This window comes from Aethalodelphis obliquidens, unplaced genomic scaffold, assembly GCF_003676395.1.
Source record: "Aethalodelphis obliquidens isolate GAN/ISIS:26980383/991018 unplaced genomic scaffold, ASM367639v1 scaffold15, whole genome shotgun sequence".
Lineage (NCBI taxonomy): Eukaryota > Metazoa > Chordata > Mammalia > Artiodactyla > Delphinidae > Aethalodelphis > Aethalodelphis obliquidens.
In genome coordinates, this window is record NW_020837959.1 from 9621809 (window position 1) to 9645001 (window position 23193).

General features: G+C 37.3%; 1 protein-coding gene across 1 annotated transcript in view; it reads left to right on the forward strand.

The window, feature by feature from the left end:
• NALCN (sodium leak channel, non-selective) overlaps positions 1-23193 on the forward strand; it is a 282164-nt gene that overhangs the window by 137361 nt on the left and 121610 nt on the right. Inside the window, exon 13 of the mRNA XM_027115885.1 lies at positions 20157-20294. Coding sequence (XP_026971686.1) covers positions 20157-20294 — 138 coding nt within the window. The remainder of the gene's footprint in view (positions 1-20156; positions 20295-23193) is intronic.

The following is a 23193-nucleotide window of genomic DNA, read 5'->3' on the forward strand; positions in this document are numbered from 1 at the left end:
GGCCTTTTAAAGGATGTCTGTTTCATGTTGTCCAGAATTTCCTATGGTTGTTTTTTTTTTTTTTTTTTTTTTTTTGCGGTATGCGGGCCTCTCACTGTTGCGGCCTCTCCCGTTGCGGAGCACAGGCTCCAGACGTGCAGGCTCAGCGGCCATGGCTCACGGGCCCAGCCGCTCCACGGCATGTGGGATCCTCCTGGACCGGGGCTCGGACCCATGTCCCCTGCATCGGCAGGAGGACTCTCAACCAGGGAAGCCCCTCCTATGGTTTTTAAATCATTTTTTCTCATGTACGATCAGACACTGAGGTTCTGTTATAAATTTTTGAGGCAAAAAAAGGAAAAAAGAAAACCACTCTGTTGACTGTCTTTCAGATAGATAGCTTTATTTTTTTTTCTATAGGCACAACCCAAGGCCAGGCATCCTAGCGTCTGCTTTCCCCATCTGCAGCCTCACATCTCTCTGCATTTGTTTGCATTACAGATATTATCTCCACTTTGGTTCTTTTTTTAATTGAGATTTTATTTTTATTTATTTAAATTTTATTTTTTGGCCACGCTGCACAGCACGTGAGATCTTAGATCCCTGACCAAGGATCGAACCCACGCCCCTTGCATTGGAAGCGCAGAGTCTTAACCACTGGACCGCCAGGGAAGTCCCTCCACATTTATTCTTATATCCTCATGTGTATACATCTCTTTGCATTTGCTTGCATTACAGATATTATCTCCACTTTGTTTCTTATATCCTAATGTTTACACTCCCCTCATCTGCTACACCCCCGGAAGTTTTCCACAAATACTGCATATTTCCATTCACAGTGAAGACTAAATAGATTGTGTGCCTATTTTGTTGTTGTTTATAATTCAGACAGCATTCTCCATGTGATGGAGCTATGCGATGGCCACACATGAACCAACGTACTTTCACTTACAGCAGAGTTGAGCACATAAGGACGAACTCAACTTATCCCCTAGTAGAAACATAAGAAGGAGCTCAAGCCAGAAAGTGAAATGTGCTCCAATAGATGTAGTCAGTTGTAAAGTAATATCAAAGATATCCTGGAGTGTATTTAAAAATTTCCGGGAACCTATTATATGCTATGTATTGTGCTTCCAACTATCATTTCATTTTAATAAGAGAGGAGGAGATTGCTTCCAGGGAAGGAAGTCTGCAGAGCTTTATGAAGAGTTGTCGTCAGGGGTAAATATGATTCCCCAGGAGGATTTGGGTAATGGCATTAAATGAGAGTATTCTATGTAAGGAAAACCGAGTGAGTAAATCAGAGACATGGAGAATCACAGTGTGAAAGGAACTGCAGTGTCGGGCTGGAGCCTGACCATTGGGTGTCTTCCGAGGTTGGGATTGTGACACGGGGGAGCCATTGAAGATTTTTACTTTCTTTGTTATTTTTCCTAGAGAATAGTGGAAGAGCTATTTTGACGAAGTTTACACTGAAAAAAATGTTATTTCTCTGAGGAGGTTTTTCATTGCACAAGACTCACCTTTATTGACCAAAGACAAAAATTTACGATCAGTTGCAGAACTTCTGGCATCCTCAGGGCAGTAGGGGAGGTAATTTTTTATTTTGTCTGTGTGACCACTATTGTGTCAAATCTTCCACAGTCTCATAAAGTCAGTCCCATCTGAGGCTTTAAGCCAAATTGTCATCCGTGCCTGGACATGGCCCTGCAATAGAAACTAGCAATTTGGTTTAAGTTTTAAAGTAATGCAATATATAGCTTAATGTAACCACTTCCCTCATAAAACCTGAAAAATTAACTCTATTTCCTTTCTGCTATAGCATCTGAGGTTCTTTGGCTTCTATTTGAGTTTATATTTGTGGTGATTCATCAGTGGCATAGTGATAAAATACTATCCTGTGCTCTTCCTCTTGGAGGATGATTTGAACACAGCATGAATCACACAGAAATGGCCATATCTTTTCCTGTGGCTGTGTGTTGATATCATTTACCACTGAACTTCAGTATTCCAGGAATTACGACATTTCTTGAATAAAGCATCCTTCTATTCCTACCCCTGATCCCAGAAGCATATTCTTTGGGGGAGAACCTTTTTTTGCACCTTGTCATATTTTGGTAGTTTTCTACCAGTCATCTTGCAACTGAAAGTGGGGTCCGGCTGTTTGCAGCTCAGAAGCCATTAAAGAGGCCAGGTTGGTGGAAAGGAAAGTTCGCTTTATTTCGGATGCTGGCAACGGGGGGTGAAGGAGGACTCCTGTGCAAAGGCCGACTCCCCCCACTGACAGTCAGGGGGCAAGAATTTTTATAGGCGGAGGGAGGGGCTACATGCAGAAACAGCACAGTCAACTCTGACCGTCATCTTGACATTGGTCATCGGTGGTCTGACCAGTGTCATCTTGATTGTTTTAGGTACAGTTAATCTTCAGTTCCAGGGTCGGTTTGTCCCCATTTCTTTGAGGCCTGTTCTCGGAATTGTGGCAGCTTATGTCATGGCTACAGCCTGGTCATCATGTAGTTAACTTCTTCCACCTGGTGGCGGTTTCAGTCTCTATAAGACAGCTCACAGGATATGGCTCAGAATATTATCTGTAGCCCTTAAGGAGGAACTAAATGTCCTTGACTATGCTTGATGACTAAACTATCATTATTTGGTCTCCTTGGGCTGTTTTCCTTTGTTTCTGCATTTTCTCACTTCTCTGATTAAACTTATTCTTTGGCTAAAGTTTTTCCACAAACAAAAGGCAGGCTGAGGACATGGGGGGCAAGGACAATAGGGTCCTGCTGCATTTCAATCTTATTTGTAGTTTTCCAACTAGTAGTTACCATATTACATAAATATTATTTTAATAATCAGTCTACTCCATTGCACCAACTTCAAAAACCAGTAAGAGTTATTAATGAGGAATATGTGTGTGTCTCCTTCAGTTAAGATGAGTTTCTGTGAGTATGTTTTCACTGATGAAAAGCTAACTATATTTTAAATACTTTGTTGAGTCTTGCTTACAAAAAAATACAATCTATAGTCAGACATTTCGAGCAGTCTCTCGTGGTTACATATAATAAAAACAGAACAACAGTAAATATCTTAGAGGATTATTAGAAAGTTTAAAGGATATAATATATTCAGACTAGTTAACATTGTGCTGACAATGTAACAAGGAATCAGTAAGCAGTAGCAACTAGTGTTTTTCTTAAATAACGTGGAAATCCAGCTTCTTAGCATGAAACACTAAATTCCTAGCAATAATCACATAGCCCAACATAAAAGTATCCCTCAGTAAATCATTGGGCATTAACTGTACAGAAAGCATTCAGTTTTCTGTATTGCACTGAAAGTTTAAAAATCCACCCCCATTCTGGTTTTGACTATTCTTTTTACTCACCCTTTGCAACTTTCAACAAAAATGCAAAAAGTAAAAAATTATACATAAGAGTACTGCTGGAATCTGAAATAGCTTATCATTCACTATTTCACATCTGGAACTAAATGCAGAACCATTTAATGACTGATGTATAGGTTCATTCTTTCCCCACTGCCCACCCCTTGGGTACAACTGCCTACCTCTACAGAGGATTCTCTCCAGCCTTCTCAAACATCTTCTCTATGAATCAATGTTAAAAACTTAATGTCTAGGAAACAAGACAGGATAAAAATATATGTGTGCATACGAGTGAGCATGCATGTAGCTGAGTACATGTGTGTGCAGATGGGGGCGGGGTGGGGTGTCGGGGCGAAGGGAGCTGTACTAGGCAAGTGGAAGTGGATGGGTTGCATCCTGTAATCTTACATTGTGCAATACAAAAGGGGAAAAACGGTATAGGCAGGGACTAGATATAGAAAGAACCCTGGTAGCTAGTTCAGACTTAAGTCTGTAGTATTGTTTTTGTTGTTACTTTAGTTTTCCATGTGCCATTAATTCAATTCAGAATCTCAGGAATAAGGCAGTGAGCAAAGGTCAAAAATCTCACCTCAATCCAACAGAAATGTACTGGATACATTTCTGAAGGAAAAACTCTAGAAATTTGACAATAAAGCATGCATAGTTATATGAATGACCAAAAAGAGAATTCCACTAACAATGTAGGCAAATGTCACACTTCGTGTCTCTTTGGATAAGCCATGTCGTTTCAGGTTGATTGAAAAAAGGAAGTAAAACCAATTGGAGGATTATGGAAAGTACAGCAAAATAAAGGAAAGGGAATACTATCTTGGAGCATGAGGAAGAATGCAAATTTCTGCATTATTCAACTAAATAAATAATAATAGACTTAAATTGCAGGCAATTGAGCAATACACGGAAAGAAATGTTTATTCTATTTTGCCTTAATCCAAATAGGCTATAATGTATCCAACAAGAATTATACCTAGGTCCAATAAATTTAAGCAAAATTTAAAAGAATTAATATAAAGGGAAAACAAAATCAGAATTACAGTGGAAGCAAAAACAAACCCTAAAGTTCATCATGAGGACGTCCATGTTTCCTAGAGCAAATATACACCAAAATAGATTAAACAATGATTATGAGGTAAAAACAAACTAGTTTCTAGAGAAGCGTAATTATCTCTAAGTCTAGAGAAACGTTTCCCCAGAGGTCATTATTGTTAATAGTAATAATTACTGGATTTAAGTATTTTTTACCTGTGAGGTCCCTATAGCAAGAACTTTTCATAGATAGACATTTATAGAAAGAAAGAGATACACATGCATACATAGATATCTACATATATGTAATGGAATCCCCAAAACTACCCTGTTAAGGAAGTATTTTCACCACATTATAGATGCTATTAAAAAAAAAGCAGTGAGAACCAACAAGAAACTGTATACGGCTACAATAATTAAAAGAGTATGATTTAGGGTTAACATACAGATGAATGGGCAAACATATATATCCATTGAAAAAACATATGACAAAGAAAGGATCACAATGAATGATTAAAAGACTAATTATTAGTAGTAATGTTGGGGATACCAAAGCCCTCTCATACTATGTACCAAAATAACTCCCTGGTAAATTAGAGCAAGGATATTTAAAGTGTAAAAATGTAGAAAGCAAAGAAAATACCATCTTTCATCTTAGATCGTCAGGGACTTTTTAGGCCTAGAAGAAGGATACATTTGAATTTTCAAACAAGTCAAAAATAATCACCATAGGTAGTTTTTAAAAACAAAGGAAAATGTGACGGTACAACCATAATTTGTAATACATATTAGTAAGAACATGTCAAATGGACAAGGTTTGTTCGTTATTTTGGTTTTTGGTTAATGATAATGCTCATTGCCAACAGAAAAGCCTCTCACACATTGAAATTTGTGTAACTTTTCTGAGAATCAGTTTTTCATTATGTATCAAGACACTGAAAAGCATTTTTACTCTTTGATCTAGTAACTGCATTTCTATAAGTCTTCCCCAAGAAAATATCCACAGTGCACACAAAGATCGATCTTGAAAGAAATTGCTCTTTGTACCATTATTTATCAGTGTGAAAATTTTAAAACAACTTGAATGTCCAATCATAATAGAAGTCTAAATAAACTTTGAATATGGTGGCATATTATACAGTTATCAAAACTGTATTTTTACAGAATGTTTAATGAGGTTAGTCATGAGTGACATAAGTGGTGATGACCAAAAATCAAGCAAAGAACCCTAAAACAACACTCTATTTGCAGCTGGATTCAGTTTTGTTTCCAGTACATGTATATCCCTAGGGCAAAACAAACTGGTAGAATTTTCAAATTCTACAACAAATTCTAAAAAATATATACAACCTCGTTTGAATTATAAGTAACTTATTTTATTCTTTATGCCTTTTTGTACTTCCAAATTTTGTACAATGAATGGCTTCTTGGCTTAGAAAAATGGAGATAGGTAGGTAAGTTGGTAGACGGATAGATAGATATAAAAGCTTAATTTATAATTATACATCAGTAAGAAAAATAATTATCTCATTTTTTAAAATAACAACATTAGCTGGTAAAATTTTAAATGAAGGAAAGTATAGATATAACAGGGATATGCAAATTGTATAAGACTAATTTCAGATGTATAATAAGACAAATTTTAGTTTATGACTTATAAAATCAACTTTATTAAATTCAAGTCATTTCAATTAAATATTTATTGGTAAACAACTATCAACTTTATTTTCAAGGCGTTAGAGTACCAAATAAGCACTATCAAGATAGAAGCAAGGTTTTGAAATGTATGTTTGCAATAGAAAAGAGCAGACAATATAATTGGCAGTGAAGCTTCTTATTTGTGAACTTACATTGAAGAGAAATGAGAAATCAAAGCCCATTAAAAGAGAGCAAAAAATAGCCAAACCATTTCCAAAGTGTGGGGTTTTTTAGTATGCAAAAATATAAGCATTTCCGGACTGATGCTGCTTTCTGTTTGAAGCCAAATAGGAAAACCTTGTTCTTGGGCATAGTTCTACAAGTGGATAGTAAAAAAACACTGGGAAATTTCCTGTGTAGACTCGGTGGTATTTTAGTTACAAAAGTTTTCTGAATAAATCCTCAGTTTTATTTCACAGTAAGACGTACATCTGTGTTCTTAGGAGCACTGTCTCTTTTGTATATGTTACTAAATCTCTGTTGCACCCAAAGTAAAATATTAACTTTCATCTGTAATTTTATAGCACATATTTGCCAGTGAAATGCATCATTTACATTATGAAAATTTAATATGACTGACATTAGCAAAATCGCTAATTAAGAGATTAGGGCATAAATACTTCAAGAAACTTGACAGTCTGTTCTATGAGGAAAATTAATTCAGAAGTCTCCTATTTGCATAAATCTCCAGGTCTCATTTTCCCAGCTGTTTGTTCCGTCAGCTGGATGGTTTGCATTTCAAAATTATTTTAACATAATCGGTGGGAAGTATACCTTTCAACTAAAAATATCATGCTCTGCAAGAAAGATTGTTAGGGGGAAAATATAAGTTCATTCAGTTTATCTCGATCTTTTTTCCTTAAGATAAGTGTTTCTAAGATAGGAACTTTAACGTTTAAGTCTTAAATTGTTAAAATATTTTTATTATTAAAAGACAGTTTGTAATTTTAGATACTCATGAAATTGAAAAGGTTGTGTCTTTTTCATCTGGAAAAATGGTAACAAGTGAAGCTTATTTTAGCAAAGCATAAAAAATACTGGAGATATGTAATTTTTATTAACCAGTTGAGCATAATAACAGAGTTTCAGATATGTACTCAGTACTGTGCTAGACAAAGGAGGTAACAATTTTAAATATGATTTAGACTAGAGCATTGTTTGTTTTAGTAATTTAGATAAGGAAAGGAGATCAGCAATTACTAGATCTTAAGACGTCTTGTTACCTGTAATATCCAAAAGGACAGCAGGAATTTGAAATCAACAGATTCCAGCCTAGAGACCCAGAAACATCGCTTGCTACCTGCCAACCTGGATCAGTCATTTTAAGGCTTCTGTATTTCAGTTACCCATCTGCAAAATGTACAGTAACTAACACAAGATTATTGCTGAAATTACTCTAAATAATGGACATGAACTGCTTTGGGGGCTGCAAAGCACTGTATAAATGCTAGTCATGGCTCAGTGTCTCTTCTCATGTTCTTAAATCTTACCCTGAAAGAATCCTAGGAGACTGTACAAATCTATGGTTTGGTCTACATGGTCATTTATGGTGTTATATGTAGAAGTTAACCCAAGCACGGCCGTGTATAAGAAAAGAGATGATCAAATATACCTACATTCACTTTCATAACTAGAAAAAGATTCACTAGGTTTTGCAAATGAGCTTCTGCCATCTTTCCTTTTACTCTTGAAATTATATTTAAGTGTAGACTCTACTTAAAGTAATTTGCTGCTGGAATAGGCATAACATTTTGATTTCTGCTTTGCTTCTAATTACATTCAAGCTCATTTTGACATTTAAGGCCAATTACATTAATCTAGATTCAGCAAGACTTTTCCATAGTAGTCTAAAATTTGACCAGTAAACAAGCTTTTCTCCCCTCTCTCTCTTTTTACTCATTTAAATGGAATGCTTGGCAACAAGCATATTTTAGGAATTAAAAAAGCAAAATAAATAATGTGGGTTCATTTTTTTTTTTTTTTTTTTTTGCGGTACGCGGGCCTCTCACTGCTGTGGCCTCTCCCGTTGCGGAGCAATGGCTCCGGACGCGCAGGCTCAGCGGCCATGGCTCATGGGCGCAGCCACTCCGCGGCATGTGGGATCTTCCCGGACCGGGGCACGAACCCATGTCCCCTGCATCGGCAGGCGGACTCTCAACCACTGCGCCACCAGGGAAGCCCAATGTGGGTTCATTTTGAAAAAAAAATAAAAGCAAAGAACTGCTCGGCCTTTCTTGCCAACATAAAAGGCAGTCACAGAATTAATTGAAACCACCAGTTTCAACTTTATTTCTTTCTAAATCACAAGGAATAAGGCACAATCATTTTACAGAGAAATTAATATTTTAATGTTTCACTTCTGTTAACAACAAGGGTAGTTGATTTCAACAGATCTCAAATTTCAAAAGAGCTCGTATATGGAGAGAGATAGCTCCAAAAACTTTGTCACACAGAAGTCACTAGTAACTAAACTCTTCAGAACTCTCCAGGCCCTACAAGAAGTTTCAGTCAGTCTTCCATTGCGTTTTAAGATTCCAGTATATGTGATGGCTTAGAGCACATACAGCTCGTGTTTTAGTTAGCCCCTACTTTCAGTCCACTTGCTAACACCACGATTTTTACTGTTTATTCAATAAATTCTCTTATCCTTGACAGCACTCACTAAAAGTCAATTTATAGTATCTGTTAGTATCAAAACATTTAGTGTAACCTTATTCTATAGTTTTTATAGTGAAAGTATAGTCGAGGAAAATAGACCAGATAGTATATTGTTTAAAAACTAAGTTTTCTAATTGACTGCCAGTACCAATTGAGAGCATAGAACAGTAGACACCTACAGCTAGATGATATCTTAGGAATCACTTAGTTCAAAGATGAAATAAAATGATGCCATAAAAAGCACTGTCACACTTTCATGTATCTAAAGGAAATATCTTCTTAAAAATATAATTTATCATATATTATTTTGAGCTTTACAAAAATGAAATCACACTGTATATGATGTAAAAACTTCAAGTCATAAGAACTATACAAGAATTCTGAAATTTTAACTAGCGTAATTGAAGTTGTTTTTCCTTGGGACAGATTTTTAAATCACTATTTAAAATATTATTTGGGAATTCCCTAGTAGTCCAGTGGTTAGGGCTCCACGCTTCCACTACAGGGGGCACGGGTTCTGTTCCTGGTCGGGGAACTAGATCCCACAAGCCACACAGTGCAGCCAAAAAACCGAACAAAAAACCAACTATTATCTGTATAGCCCTTTAATGTTTATAATAAAGTATTCACACACGCTTTATTTTGATTCTTAAAACAGTCTTCAGAGAGTGATAACGTGATGGCACATTTGAGGAGGATTGGTGTCAGGCTGGCCGCATGCTTTACCCAGAGCCGCTAAGCCAGTCAGCGATTTAACCCCAAACTCAGGCCCTGTGACAGCAGAGATGAACACTTGGTTCTTTACGTCCCTGCACTACAGCTCACAGAGGGCCAGGGTCTTTATCGTCAGCTCATTCAACCTCTATCTTAAACTGCTCTCCTTTGGCTCTGCTTTCTGAGAAGGGCATCTCTTGAGAGTGAAGGCAGAGATGCAGTGGGTGAGGTTAGATCAGATGAGAAGTTTTGAAAAGCTCATGGCTGAGGTTTGCTGGGCAGTGTTGAGATGTCTTTGGAGGCCAGGGTGGAAGGGAGCCCGTCTCCATATGGAACCAGTGGAGGGGCTGGAGAGGTGCAGACATGAAGAGTCAGATTCACCTAGGAGTTGGCATGTTTCCTGAGAGTTTGGCAAAAAGGGAAGATGGAGTTTGGAGAACTGAGAAGAGTGTATTTGAATTGATAGGCCATGAAATTCCATCTAAACCAGACAGGGAGAAATTTGAAGTAAAGAAATGGCTATTGCCAATGGATTTAACATTACAGCACTATGGTTTTACTCCAGATTTCAAATCCACAGTATTTGTATTTATGGACACCTTAGTTTAGCCACGGTAAGTGGTGACTCTTAGAGCTTTTATTTACTGTAGGTTTTTAAATGCATCTAATGTCATTTTTATTGGTTTTTCCCAACCCCTAATTCTCCATAAGACCTTGATCTTGTTGGTCATGATTTTGCCAACCAGTGTACTTTTTAGAAATTTAACTCCAACATTAGGTAGGTCCAAAATTTGCTATGTGTTGATGTCATTTTAAATATTGTTAGAACTTTGAATAGTTGAATAAGTTTTAAATGAAACTGTACAGCGAAATACTAAAGGATTGTGAGATCAGTGGGTTTTTCAGAAGATAAAACTCCTCTATATTTTATTCCTATTTGAATGGGAAAAAAAGAAGCAAGGAGATTGAGTAGGTGAATAATTAAGGCAATTAAAACTGAAGGAGGTGTCACTTTTGTACTCAGTGAATACCATCAAGGCAAATCTTCTGTTTTACAGCTGACTGGTAGTAAGACACAGCAGGGACACCCTCAGTAAAAAGGTTGAGCTACTATATAAGTTATCAAATGCATTTCATTTTGAAGGCAAATCTTTTGTAGTGAAAGAGTTCTGGAAACCAGCTAAAGATAGGTAAGATAGATGCAAATTATATTGTAAAATGAAAGTGATATGTCAATGACCTGAGTTGTATTCTTCACCACATTTAAAAAATTTTAATGTCTATATTTTTAAAGTAAATTCATGTTTTACATGTGTTTTAATACACAGTAAAAAACATACATTAAGTATAAGGTAATTTTTATGTCCACCAAAAACCCATACACGAATGTTCATAGGAGCATTCTTTATAATAGCCAAAAAGTGGAAACAACCCAAATATCCATCAGCTGATGAGTAGATAAAATGTGGTATATCCATCTGATGAAACATAATTTGGCAATAAAAGGGAACGAAGTGCTGATACAGACTACAGCATGGATGAACCCTGACCTCATGTTATATGATTCCATTTATAGAACATGTTCACAGTAGACAGACCCATGGGGACATAAAGCGTATTTGGTTGCTGAAGGCTGGAGGACAGAAGGATGGGGAGTGACTGCTATGGGTACATAGTTTTGGGGGATGATGAAAAAGTTCGTAGGTAGTAGTGATGTTGCACAACTGTGAAAAAACAAAACCACTAAATTGTCTACTTCAAAAGGTGAATTTTATGGTATATAAACCATATCTCAACAAAGCTGTTACTTTAAAAAGTTCAAAAAAAAGAATATTTACCCCCTTCCCTAGTTCCTCAGTCCTTCCCATTCCAGTCCTCAGAGTTCCAAGTTTATTGTATAGGCTTTCAAGCATTTTTACGCACACAAAACATATCTAGATATGTATATTACAAGTAGAATCATACTGCATATTCTGCTCTCTCTCTGTTAACGAAAACCTAGATGTTTACTCACCTACTTTTTGAAATATGTAATTTCCTTAACCTAAATTGATATCCACACATACTAAAAACCAAAACATGCTTTGGGTCATCAAGTTATCAAAGAGCATCCATGATATATATTTTTTAAAGGCTAAGAACTACTTTACAAGGTCTAGACAAGAACTTTCAGCCTGTTATTTCAACATAGGAGAATACCCTTGCTTTGCTTTCACCTAACTCCAAGAAGATCTATCAGAAAGAGATTTGGCATCCGAAATGGGGCCTTGAGAGAGAGAGAAGGATGTCCTGTCATTGAGGAACCAGCCAACTCTATGGTGTGGGCCCTCGGCGGCCCTGGTGGAAGCGTGGTCCCAAGGATGCTGTTCACCCCACCTGGGATCAATGGTTAAGGGGTGCTAACTGGAACAAAAGAGAAGCTGCAAAAATACTTGTTTATTCCCATTCCTCCCCATTTTGATGATCTTATTTTTATTCAAGTCTCCCAATCTCAGTTTATGGCAGGAAAGTACAGCACCAAAATGTAAGGCCACTAAGAGGGAAACTACAATATTAGATGCTTTGGTAGGAACATTAAGGAATATTGGGGATAAATGTGGAACTGAGACCTGAGCCAAGGGTGGCTTTAGCAGGGTTTCCTGGCAGATTGGACGTAGGATGTGAGGAAATGAGAAGGACCAGAGAGATGTCTATGAGGTCCTTGGCCTGAGTAACTTGAAGAATGGATTTGTCATTTTCCAAGATGGGAAGAAGTGTAGGAGGAACAGGTTTAGGGAGCAGGGCATGAAGACTTTGATTTGGGACATCTAATGTTTGAGATCCCTGTTAGATAGACACCCAAGGGGAGATATGGAGTTGATTCTGGATGTAGGGCTGGATATACAGATGTGGGTGTCATCACTACGTAGACCGTATTTAAAGGGATTATAATGGATGAGATCAACCAGTTAGTGAGTGTTAAGAGACAAGAAAGAGATCTGAGGACCAAGCCCCGAGGCTCTGCAACATTTAGAGATTCGGAAATTGAGGAGAAACCAGCAAAAGATCCTGAGAAGGGCTGGTGCTGAATTGAGTGGCCCTACAGTGAGGTGCTTAGACCCTTCAGTGATCCAAGACCTTGTTCTCTGCTCTTAGATGTGTTTTCTCCTGCGTCATCCCTGGAACAGCTCACTTCCTCACACTCTGGTCTTATGGCTTTCACCTTCTACCCTGGTTCACGCCCTTCCCTTTGCTCCCACATACCCAAGGAATACATCACACTATGATTAGAAAGAGGTACTCATCAGGCTAATGATTTTCAATACCTTCCTTCTCCATTCAGGGAGCATCACTGCAGTCTCTTTAGTCAGTGCATTTCTTTCCCACTTTACTTCTGTTCGTTCAGAGATGTTCCTTCCTTGGAATATCAATGTGCTTATAATTACATCTCTGACTTTGTCATGACCCCTTCTTGCGCCTACCAGACGCATAGCCAGTCTCCATTTATTCGTTCACCTCCAGGTCCTACTGCTAACAGTGTGATTTTTCACTGTAGCTTCCACTTGAAATTCATTAGAGATTTTTTTTAACATCTTTATTGGAGTATCATTGCTTTACAATGGTGTGTTAGTTTCTGCTTTATAACAAAGTGAATCAGCTATATGTATACATATATCCCCATATCTCGTCCCTCTTGTGTCTCCCTCCCTCCCATCCTCCCTATCCCACCCCTCTAGGTGGACACAAAGCACCGAGCTGATCTCCCTGTGCTATGCGACTGCTTCCCATTAGCTATCTGTTTTACATTTGGTAGTGTATATAAGTCCATGCCACTCTCTCACTTCGTCCCAGCTTACCCTTCCCCCTCCCTGTGTCCTTAAGTCCATTCTCTATGTCTGCGTCTTTATTCCTATCCTGCCCCTATGTTGTTCAGAACCTTTTTTTTTTTTTTTTTAGATTCCATATATGTGTGTTAGCATATGTCATTTGTTTTTCTCTTTCTGACTTCCTTCACTCTGTCTGACAGTCCATTAGAGATGCTTTTGATTGATTTTGTTCTACCCTGATGGGGCAGAGTTGTTTGTTCCAGATCACGTCCTATGCAGCTGGGCCATTCTCAGGTTAACTGCTCATCCCCGATTCAATTAGCTGCAGCCAGGCACCTGCAGCGTGAACAGAGCCTGACCTGCATAGGGGTGTTTAATATGTGATTATGTCATTAGACACAGAAAAGAAAAAGCACTTGTAAATGCAGTCTTTACCCCTATTTACATCTGTAGGATTGGGCTTTGGGGGTAAAATAGCAAAAATCACAGACCTTCTGTCCCGAAAACCTACAGAAACAAATAAAACAATTAATTATCAGCCTGGAAAACATTATACCAGCAGTAACCACACAAAGAAAAGGCCACAATTTCATACCATTATCTTGGAATAGCAGCTAGTAGGAAAGATGGAGGGAGGAAGAGAGAGAGAGAATCAGAGGGAGAGGATGAACACTCTAGGCTCATGCCTGAAGCCTGTTTTCCAGAAGTTGAGAAGAAATTACATTGGAAAAGCAAATCGTAAAATATGTTCTCATCTCCCTCAATTTGAGAGCCTCAGGCCGTGGGGATGTTCAGAGCCCTGGAAAAGACATCAAGAATCTCCCACAGGTGTAGATGTGATTGATACACCCCATTTTACCAGAGGCAACATAAACTTGTAGGTTGCACCATTTTTATTTTCCCAGCTGGGAAGAAGGCTTGAGAGTGAAAGCAAAATGATCATAATTGCTGAAAAGTAGGAATCTCCCATAATAAACAAAAATTCAGCATAGTGAAAGGATGAAGAGAAAAGAAGAAAACAGAAACCAGGAGGGAACAGGAGCCCCAAGGAGAGCGTGATGGGGAGACCCAGCTGTCCTCTCCTGGTACCCAGAGGACCAAGACCAACAGAATCAACCCGTCTTTGCCCTCACCTGGAGTCAACGGAGGGCTAGTGATGCTGGAAGGAAGCCGGTGAATTAGAGGAAGTGAACACCTGTGACTGATGGGCTGGCAGCACTAAAGATTTCCAGAATCTACCCACAGTGGGGAAATATCTGGAGCCCGATATTTCAAGCATAGCTGCCCATGGCCTCAGCTAATACTTGTCTCCCTGCAAACCCCTCTCCTCATACTGAGACAGCAAAACATAGAGGAGAAAATCTAGCTGACAAATTGAAACAGGACTCTGATAATGGGCATGAGATTCTGGAATCACTTTCTGACACTATATTAGAGGGAATAAAAGATCTAGATGAGAAAGTTAAAAATGAAGGCTTTGCATTTGCAGCAACATGGATGGACCTAGAGATTATCATACTAAGCAAAGTAAATAAGCGAAAAACAAATACCATATATCATTTATATGTGGAATCTAAGGCAGACATAGAGAACAGATGTGTGGACACAGTGGGGGAAGGGAGGGTGGGATGAATTGGGAGATTAGACTTGACAGAAATACACTACCATGTGTAAAATAGATAGCTAGTGGAAACCTGCTGTATAGCGCAGGGAGCTCAGCCTGGTGGTCTGTGATGGCCTAGTTGGGTGGGATGGTGGCGGAGGGGAGGGAGGTCCAAGAGGGAGGGGATGTGTGTACGGGTATGGCTGATTCACTTTGCTGGGCGGCAGAAACTAACACAACATTGTAAAGCAATTATACGCCAATTAAAGATTAATTAATTAATTAAAATACAACACAAATGAATATAATCTATGAAACAAAAACAGACTCACAAATATAGAGAACAAACTTGTGGTTGCCAAGAGGGAGAAGGGTAAGGGAGGAATGGATTGGGAGTTCAGGATTAGCAGATGTAAACTATTACATATAGAATGGATAAACAACAAGGTCCTACTGTATAGCACAGGAAACTATATTCACATGCAGCAGAAATTAAACGCAACATTGTAAATCAACCATACTTCAATAAAATTAAAAAAAAAAAGACTTTGACAATTGTGGAGCAGGTCTAGAAGGTGATTAGTCCAAATTGAAACAGCAGTAAGAGGACTCCAAGGAAAATGTCTGAGAGTAAGAATCAGATGGTTTCTGGGTAATTGAATGCTCCAAGAAGAACATGTGTAGGAGAGGAAAAGTGGAATTTATTCTAAACAATAAGTAAAATGTGTGATAATCTGGAAGCTATTTAAGGTAGAGGAGGAAAGCATATATTTCTTTTCCCAAGGAAACAGGGAAAAAAACAATCAGAAACTCTCAACCAAAACAAAACTAAACTAAAAATTTTGTAAGAACACTGTGATTCAAATAAAGTAAATTAAACTGGGCCAGATTCTGAGAAATAAGGGGAAAGTAAGAAAACGGCCTCCACTTAACCTTGAACATTTACCTTCTAGTACCAAACATATCATAATACTGAGGCCTGAAGGAGGAAGTATTATCCTAGAACATTACCAGGATAACAGTATTACATAGCAATATTTTCATAGTCAACATATCAACTATCAATCTATTGATTATCAATGTACTGACAAGCATGGAAGACCCAATCATGACTAAAAAACAAAATGTAAATATTGTTGAACAGAAGTCACTGTCTAAGGTAGATAAATCAAGAAATACTGAATGGGGATGTGGGTAGCACCACCAGAAGTAAAAACAAAAGTGGTTAAAGGCAGTGGCTTCTGGAAAGTGGGACTGAGATACTGAAGCATATGGCCATTGCTTATTATCCGTTAAGAAACCCATCATCAGGCTTCTTTACTATGTAACTTTTTTTTTTTTTTTGCGGTACACGGGCCTCTCACTGCTGTGGCCTCTCCCGTTGCGGAGCACAGGCTCCGGACGTGCAGGCTCAGCGGCCATGGCTCACGGGCTCAGCCGCTCCGTGGCATGTGGGATCTTCCCGGACCAGGGCACAAACCCGTGTCCCCTGCATCGGCAGGAGGACTCTCAACCACTGCGCCACCAGGGAAGCCCTATGTAACATTTTTAATCATATGGTATCACCTTGAGTAAATTTTTGAAAAGTAATATTAAGAATGAGCTTAACAAGAAATGGACAGAAACTATATAAACTGAAATCTTTGTCCAGAATCTTGAGTAAAGACTTGATAAATGGATAAATGGAAAGATATGCCTTTCTTTGAGACTGGAAGATAATATCAATTTTTCTTAGATTCGTGTGATTCCAGTGAATAAAACAAGAGGATATTTTGGGGCAATTAGCATATAAAAATAAAAGAATTCTGAAAACAAAAGCTTAGGAGGAGGGGCTAGTAACTCTACCACTTATTAAAATGTACAAAGATTAGGAAGTTTGGAGATGAAATAAATAGATGGAAAAGAACAGAAAGTTTAGAAATAGAATTGAAAGTATATGAGTATTCAATGTATGATGCCAGGGATTTTTCAAATTAGTGAAGAAAAGACAGATTTTTAAAATTATATTGTGCTTAATCAACTGATCACCTATTGAAAAGAAAAATAAGATTGATTTCTGTCTTATTTCTTATACCAAAATAAATTCCATATTTAAACTGATTTAAACAGTGATTTCTGGTTCAAATGTTAAGCATAATATAAAATAAGGAAACTTATGGGTACATTTATATCTAATCTTGCAGTGAGAGAAGTCTTTTTAAGCAAAATATAAACACCTTAAATAAAAGGAATGGCAAATTAAACCACATAGAAATTTAAAATTTATTTTTGTAAAAAAATACTGTTAAAAGATAGGGAAAAATATATGGCAGATATAAGATTAATTTTCTTAATTTATAAAGAGCTGGTTGAAATCAATATGGGGAAAGTAAAGGTCAACGGGATAGGAAATGGCATAACACATGAACAGGGAGCTTGGAGAAAAGAAACAACTTCTCCAGGCCTTTGTTCATGACCCCCTTCTCCACCATTTAAATTCTACTCGTCTTCCTCATGAAAGTCAGTTGCTATCATTTTCTACAAACTATCTTGACTCACCCAAGAGGAATATATCTGTCCTTCCAACTTGCTTCTTATAGCTTTGCCATATTTCTCTTAATGCGCCGTATTTTTCATTCTTCCATTTCTTAGAGTTGGCCATGTTCATCTTTTTCTTCCACTCCTATTATAAATTTCTTAAGAAGCCATGTCTTCCTCATCTCAGTCCCCAACACATCAGGTCTTCAGGAACCACTGATAATCCATGTCCAAATAAATAATGTAAACAGGTTCTTCAAGGAATGCAGATCCTGAAGACAGTATAAGTCAGTAAGTGTATTTGATTCATATCTCAAACAGACTGTCACTGGGATTTAAATTTCCAGATAAAATCTCAACAAAACTGATAAAGTACCCCTCGTGCAGGACGCAACTTATTTTTCAGCCTGTAATAGAAGAAGTATTTCATGGCCCTACCTTTCACTGGTTTATTCATGTAAGTGACTATAAACACCAATCACGTTGTAACAGAAAGCTTTGCTCTCAGATATAATTCACAGCATCTCATAGTATGTATGCACTTTCAGGGGGCTGAGCTGGGCAGAAGTGAAACGTTGTTTCTTTTGAAACTCTGGAAAGAGTAGAGGATAACCCGATGTTCTTGGTCACATTGCTTATCTCACAGCAACAGGTTATAAACCCCTAGCTTCCTGTTCCCGAGCATTTACTGGATGCATAATAGCTGAGTATTCGTGAAAGCTAATGCCGTAGATGAAAACACATTAAGTTGGTTTCTGCCCAAGGCAGCGGAAAGGTACCCCTGAATTTTTGGCCTCTAGGTACCAAGAATAAATCTGTTGGACTTAATCACAAGCTTTCCTGTCACTTTTGGGGAAAGAAATCCATGTCCAGAAAAATTCCTTTTTTTTTTCAAAACAGGATGTTTTTCAAAACATCCTGGTAGGTGTTCTGACTCTTCCCCCTTTTACTGTAGAGTCTCTTGGATGTCCACACACTTTCACGCCGGTGACAGCTCTGTTGAAGAAGATCTGATATTTTTATGTGAATCATCTTTGGAACTTGTGTTGCTTGCATTCAGATATAATAAATATTAACTAGAAAAAAAACACAGGGAAAAAATAATTGCCCTCAATGGTAGGTTCTGGCATACTTATGAGGTTAAACGATGTGTTGAAAAATTCTCTGAAGCATTTTTAGGATGAGTTAAAGCTAGTGTTCTCTTTGGCACCCTGTCGAGGAAAGTATTATACTGTCCTTGTTGATGCCGTGTTCAAGTATCAGTAACAACATACTTCATACTTTCATTAATGAAACACTTTGTAGGATGATGATATTATAGAAAAATTAACTCAAGGAGAGGTTAAGTGTTTCACACATGGACAAAGGGTAAGAGAAAAAACTTATCTCCTAGCTCAAGATTCATTTATCAATGCATTGTTCCTTTGTTCAAACAGGCCTATTACGTGCTGAGCATTGAACATCGCACTTGTAAAAAAAAGTTAATTTACTTATCCCTAGTAAAGAAAACTGCTAAGAGAGCTTACTGCGCAATGAGGCCTGGGAAGTAGTAGATTCCAGACTTCACTGAACACAGGAAGCAATACTTGGAAAAGTACTTGCTTTGGAATCATAATGCCTGGTGCTACTTCTGTTAGTGCCACAAATTAATAGAGTGACTTTGGGATAATCATCCATCTTTAAGCCTCATTTTCCTTATCTTCAAAAAGAATGAGTCAGGGTAGGTTATCTTTAGGATCCATTTTGCCTCTAAGATACTATCAGTGTAACAGAGCTTTTATCTTGGCCTAGTCCATCTTTGTATTAGCCTGGACCTTATTTCTTGGAATCCCAATACCTAAGAATTCAATTTATGTCTTCCATTTTACTAAAGTCTGTAAAGATTTTTTTAGAGTCAATAGATTCCAATTGTCAACTTTCCCCAACATCACCATAGGTTCTCATTAAGAAACATTTATTGACCACTGACATGTACAAGATACATGAGTCAATGATGGAGATATATATTTAATGAGAAAAACATGTAGGAATGAAACTAACCAAAGATCTTTGCAGAGAGAGAATGAGTCTTTTAGCTAGGCTGGCTTTTGTTGGAATGCTCTAGTTTTAATTATTTTATTTATTTTATTTTATTTTTGATCTTGGGGTTTCTTCCATGGTCTTGACTCTGTCTTGAAAATTTTTTTTAAAAATCATGAAAAATGTGATCATCTTTATTAAGTTGCTTAGCATGGCCATATCATTTAGAAAAATTTCTTTTTTAAAGAGTCTCATGTTTTTAATATAACTGAAATAATTTGATAGATGGATACTATAAAAGTAAAATTAATGTTATTATTCTCATTTGCCTTTAGACAACTGTAATTCACTATAAAAATAAGTTGTGCTTAACAGCAAAAAAAAAAAAATACAGCAATCCGTTGGAAATGTTAAATAGTTAGCTTGCTAAAAGGGAAAAACAAGAAAGGCAATAAGCAAAGGTTCCTGAATTTTGTTCTGATTTGATCAGCAGTATTTACCACCAATAAAGCTAATTTTAATTCAGAGTAATTATTTTAGCTTTCCACATTGAATAGCTAGATATCAGGCTTTTAGAATCTTTGTTCTTAGCCCTTTCCTATCTGTCAAATGAAGGCTGTTTTTTCCCTGCTGAATCAATAATATTGAAATCAAAGTCCTCAACACCATATACTAATTCTAAGTTGCATGGAAGCCCAAGGCTAGTGTTTAATACTTCCATTCTTTTCCTCTGTAGGCATTTATGTCCATGTTCCAGATCCTTACCCAGGAAGGATGGGTTGACGTCATGGACCAAACGCTAAATGCTGTGGGACACATGTGGGCACCAGTGGTCGCCATCTATTTCATTCTGTATCACCTCTTCGCCACTCTGGTGAGTTTAGCATTTCTTTTCAATTATGTCTTACAATTCATAATGGGATGAACATCAACAGATTTTTGGCCTATTGTCAATTTCAGAATCAGAACCAAAGAACCAAGGTAGAGTAGTCCCATTGGATGAGGTCCCTTCCATTCTAAATGTATATGAGCCAAAGAACTACTTGAGGAACTAGATTTCAGATCTAAGTAAGAAGTTGTCTCCATCAAGGTCAAGTGGTTTACATGAGGGAAAACAAGATAAAACAAAATGGAAATCCCACATCCATGTACTGACTTATCCATCTCTAAGCATTCACACCCTCAGTGATTTAAGGATCAAACCAGAACTACATTATTATTTTTTTTTATCATAGAGAGACACTCTCTTCACTTTCACTGCATCCTCTTCACAGATGTAATGAAACTGAAAACAGAAGCTGGAGACCTCAGGGTGCAGTCAGTTAATTAGAAACTAGCTCAGTGTTACTACACTTTGTATGACTAAAAGAAACACATGGGGAAAAATAAAACACATGGCTGCAAATATTGTAAAAAGCGTGATAAAAACTGAATACCAAAATCCAGGAAAAATTTTCCTCTGTCACACAGACTTTCCTCTTCGATGTATTTCTATTAAAAAGAAAGGAAAAAGTTATGAAATATGGCCTATGACATACTAAGGGATGTAATCCTTAGGTCTTTCTAATGACAGATGTACATCTCCATATAATAAATTTGTACATATTTAAGAACCAAATTTAATCTCTAATATTATGCTAAGAGTTCCAAGGTAAGGACCCAGAATGTTACCCTTCATCAGGAACACAGGAAATAAAAACAACTGCTACTCTTTATTGGGTGGCAAAATTCTTTATAATTTTATTCCTAATATCTGGAACAACAAAGTTAGGTCACATTCCCACATTACAGATGATGAAACTGAGGAGTTAATTTGCCCAGTGTCACAAAGAGTGTAAATGTTAGAGCCAGAACTTTCCCAAGTCTGCCTGGTCTCAAAGCCTGGGGTCTTGCAACTATTTGTTGCTGCTTCCCTAGATTCTGAAGCTTGTCATTGTCACTGAAAATGTCTGCAGCAAATCAAACCTCTGCCCAAGTCACTAAGATAAAACAAATTACATACAGCCTCTAAGGTCCCTTCCAAATCTAAATGTCTATGAATCAAATAAATGCTGGAGAAACTACATGCATTAAACTAGAGGTCGCATTTGCTATAGGCAGAGACCTTCAAAACGATAACACGTCCATCAAAAGGTGTATGAGGATACATTGTTATGTGGCGGAAGGTCCTGGGCTCAAATAGTAGAATCACGTAGAAATAGTTTTGGCATTTTTTACATGGGGTGACTTTTAAAATATTCACAAAAGGAAAGAACACTGAGCAGTGGGAATGGAGGTCTGGCTTCTAAAGACGAATCTGGCTGCACTGGTGTTGGCAGGCACTTGGCCCTAAGGTCTTTGCATCCTCCCTGACAGGACCTCTAATCTGTGTCATTCATTTATTCATTCATTCATTCATGAACTCAACTAATGTTTATTAAGCACCTACTATGTGTTTAAGTTGGAGACTATTGATCATGGGTTAAATGCAGGATAGATGGTTGAAATCATCTACGTATGGGAATAATCTGTCTGATTGTTGTTCTGTTAAAACAATATAATCTTCTGCTCTCCTCACTGCAGATTTTTCACACTTAAAGATTTGATTCTTAAGTCAGAGACTAACACAATATGTAAGCAGGAAGAAAAATGATCTAGCCTAGTAAATTATTTAGCAAAGTAATTTTTTTTCAAGTGGATTTCTACAGGGATCACTAATATAATGAAATAAAGTATTAAATCTGGTAATAGACTTCTTGGGCATTCTAAATTTTCCTTATTGGGCCAAAAACATGGCATTGATTTTGGAACACTGAAGCACTTGCAAGGACTGCTGAGATTCACTTGAGCCTTTAGGAATCTACAGAGCACAGCTTGAAAACCCATATCTAATTACACACCTTCATTCTACTGATTTAAGTGTCTGCCCGAAACACTCATTGTACAGTAATTTTTTTCATTGTGGTTTTCAAAAAGTAGTTCTAAAACTGACAATTGAAATCGTTCTTTTGATCATAATTTTTTCAAATCTGTAAAGCAATTGAGAATTGAAAAGTCTACATGTCAATGAGGGCAGTCTGGTAAATATGGTGGAGTACAAGACTACAGACTTGAAGTCCAAAAACCTGGATTCAGGATCTCTCTCTGCTGGTCACTAGATGTGACTTTGGGAGAATCAGACAACTTCTCTGATCTCTGTGTTGTGTTATATCTGAAAGTGAGAATAATAAGGCCCAACACACCTAGTTTCCAAGGTTGCCATGTACATATGAGGTGAACTTGTATTTTTGAGGATGTTTTAGCCATGGTGTAAGAGGATGGTCGTAACTCTCACCAACACTGAGTTCCTTCAAGTTTAAATAAGATAGTATGAGCATTTCAAGCTATATATTAATAAATGCTAAAATGTTATTGTTATTTCAGATGTTTTTAATTTATAGAAGTAAAGTATTATTGATCAGTTTAAAGTATCATTTATGTCCAAGTCCGTCTCTCTTTTCATCTTTCCCCACGCCCCTTCTCCCAGACAATGACTATGATGAATTGGATACGAATCTGTCTTCCAGTTTTTAAATCATATTTTACTAAATTTAGCATACTATCAACTCTGAAAAGACTCATATTTTGTGTAACATTAACAAAAAAAACAACAGTTAAACTATACACATAGATTGTAAGGTGCATCCCAATTTCAGATTGTTAAAGTGTGAAGATAAATGTGCACCTTAAAAATCAATGGATTACAGTAGTTTCCCACACATATATGTATCCATTAAAAATATAGAATGTTTTTA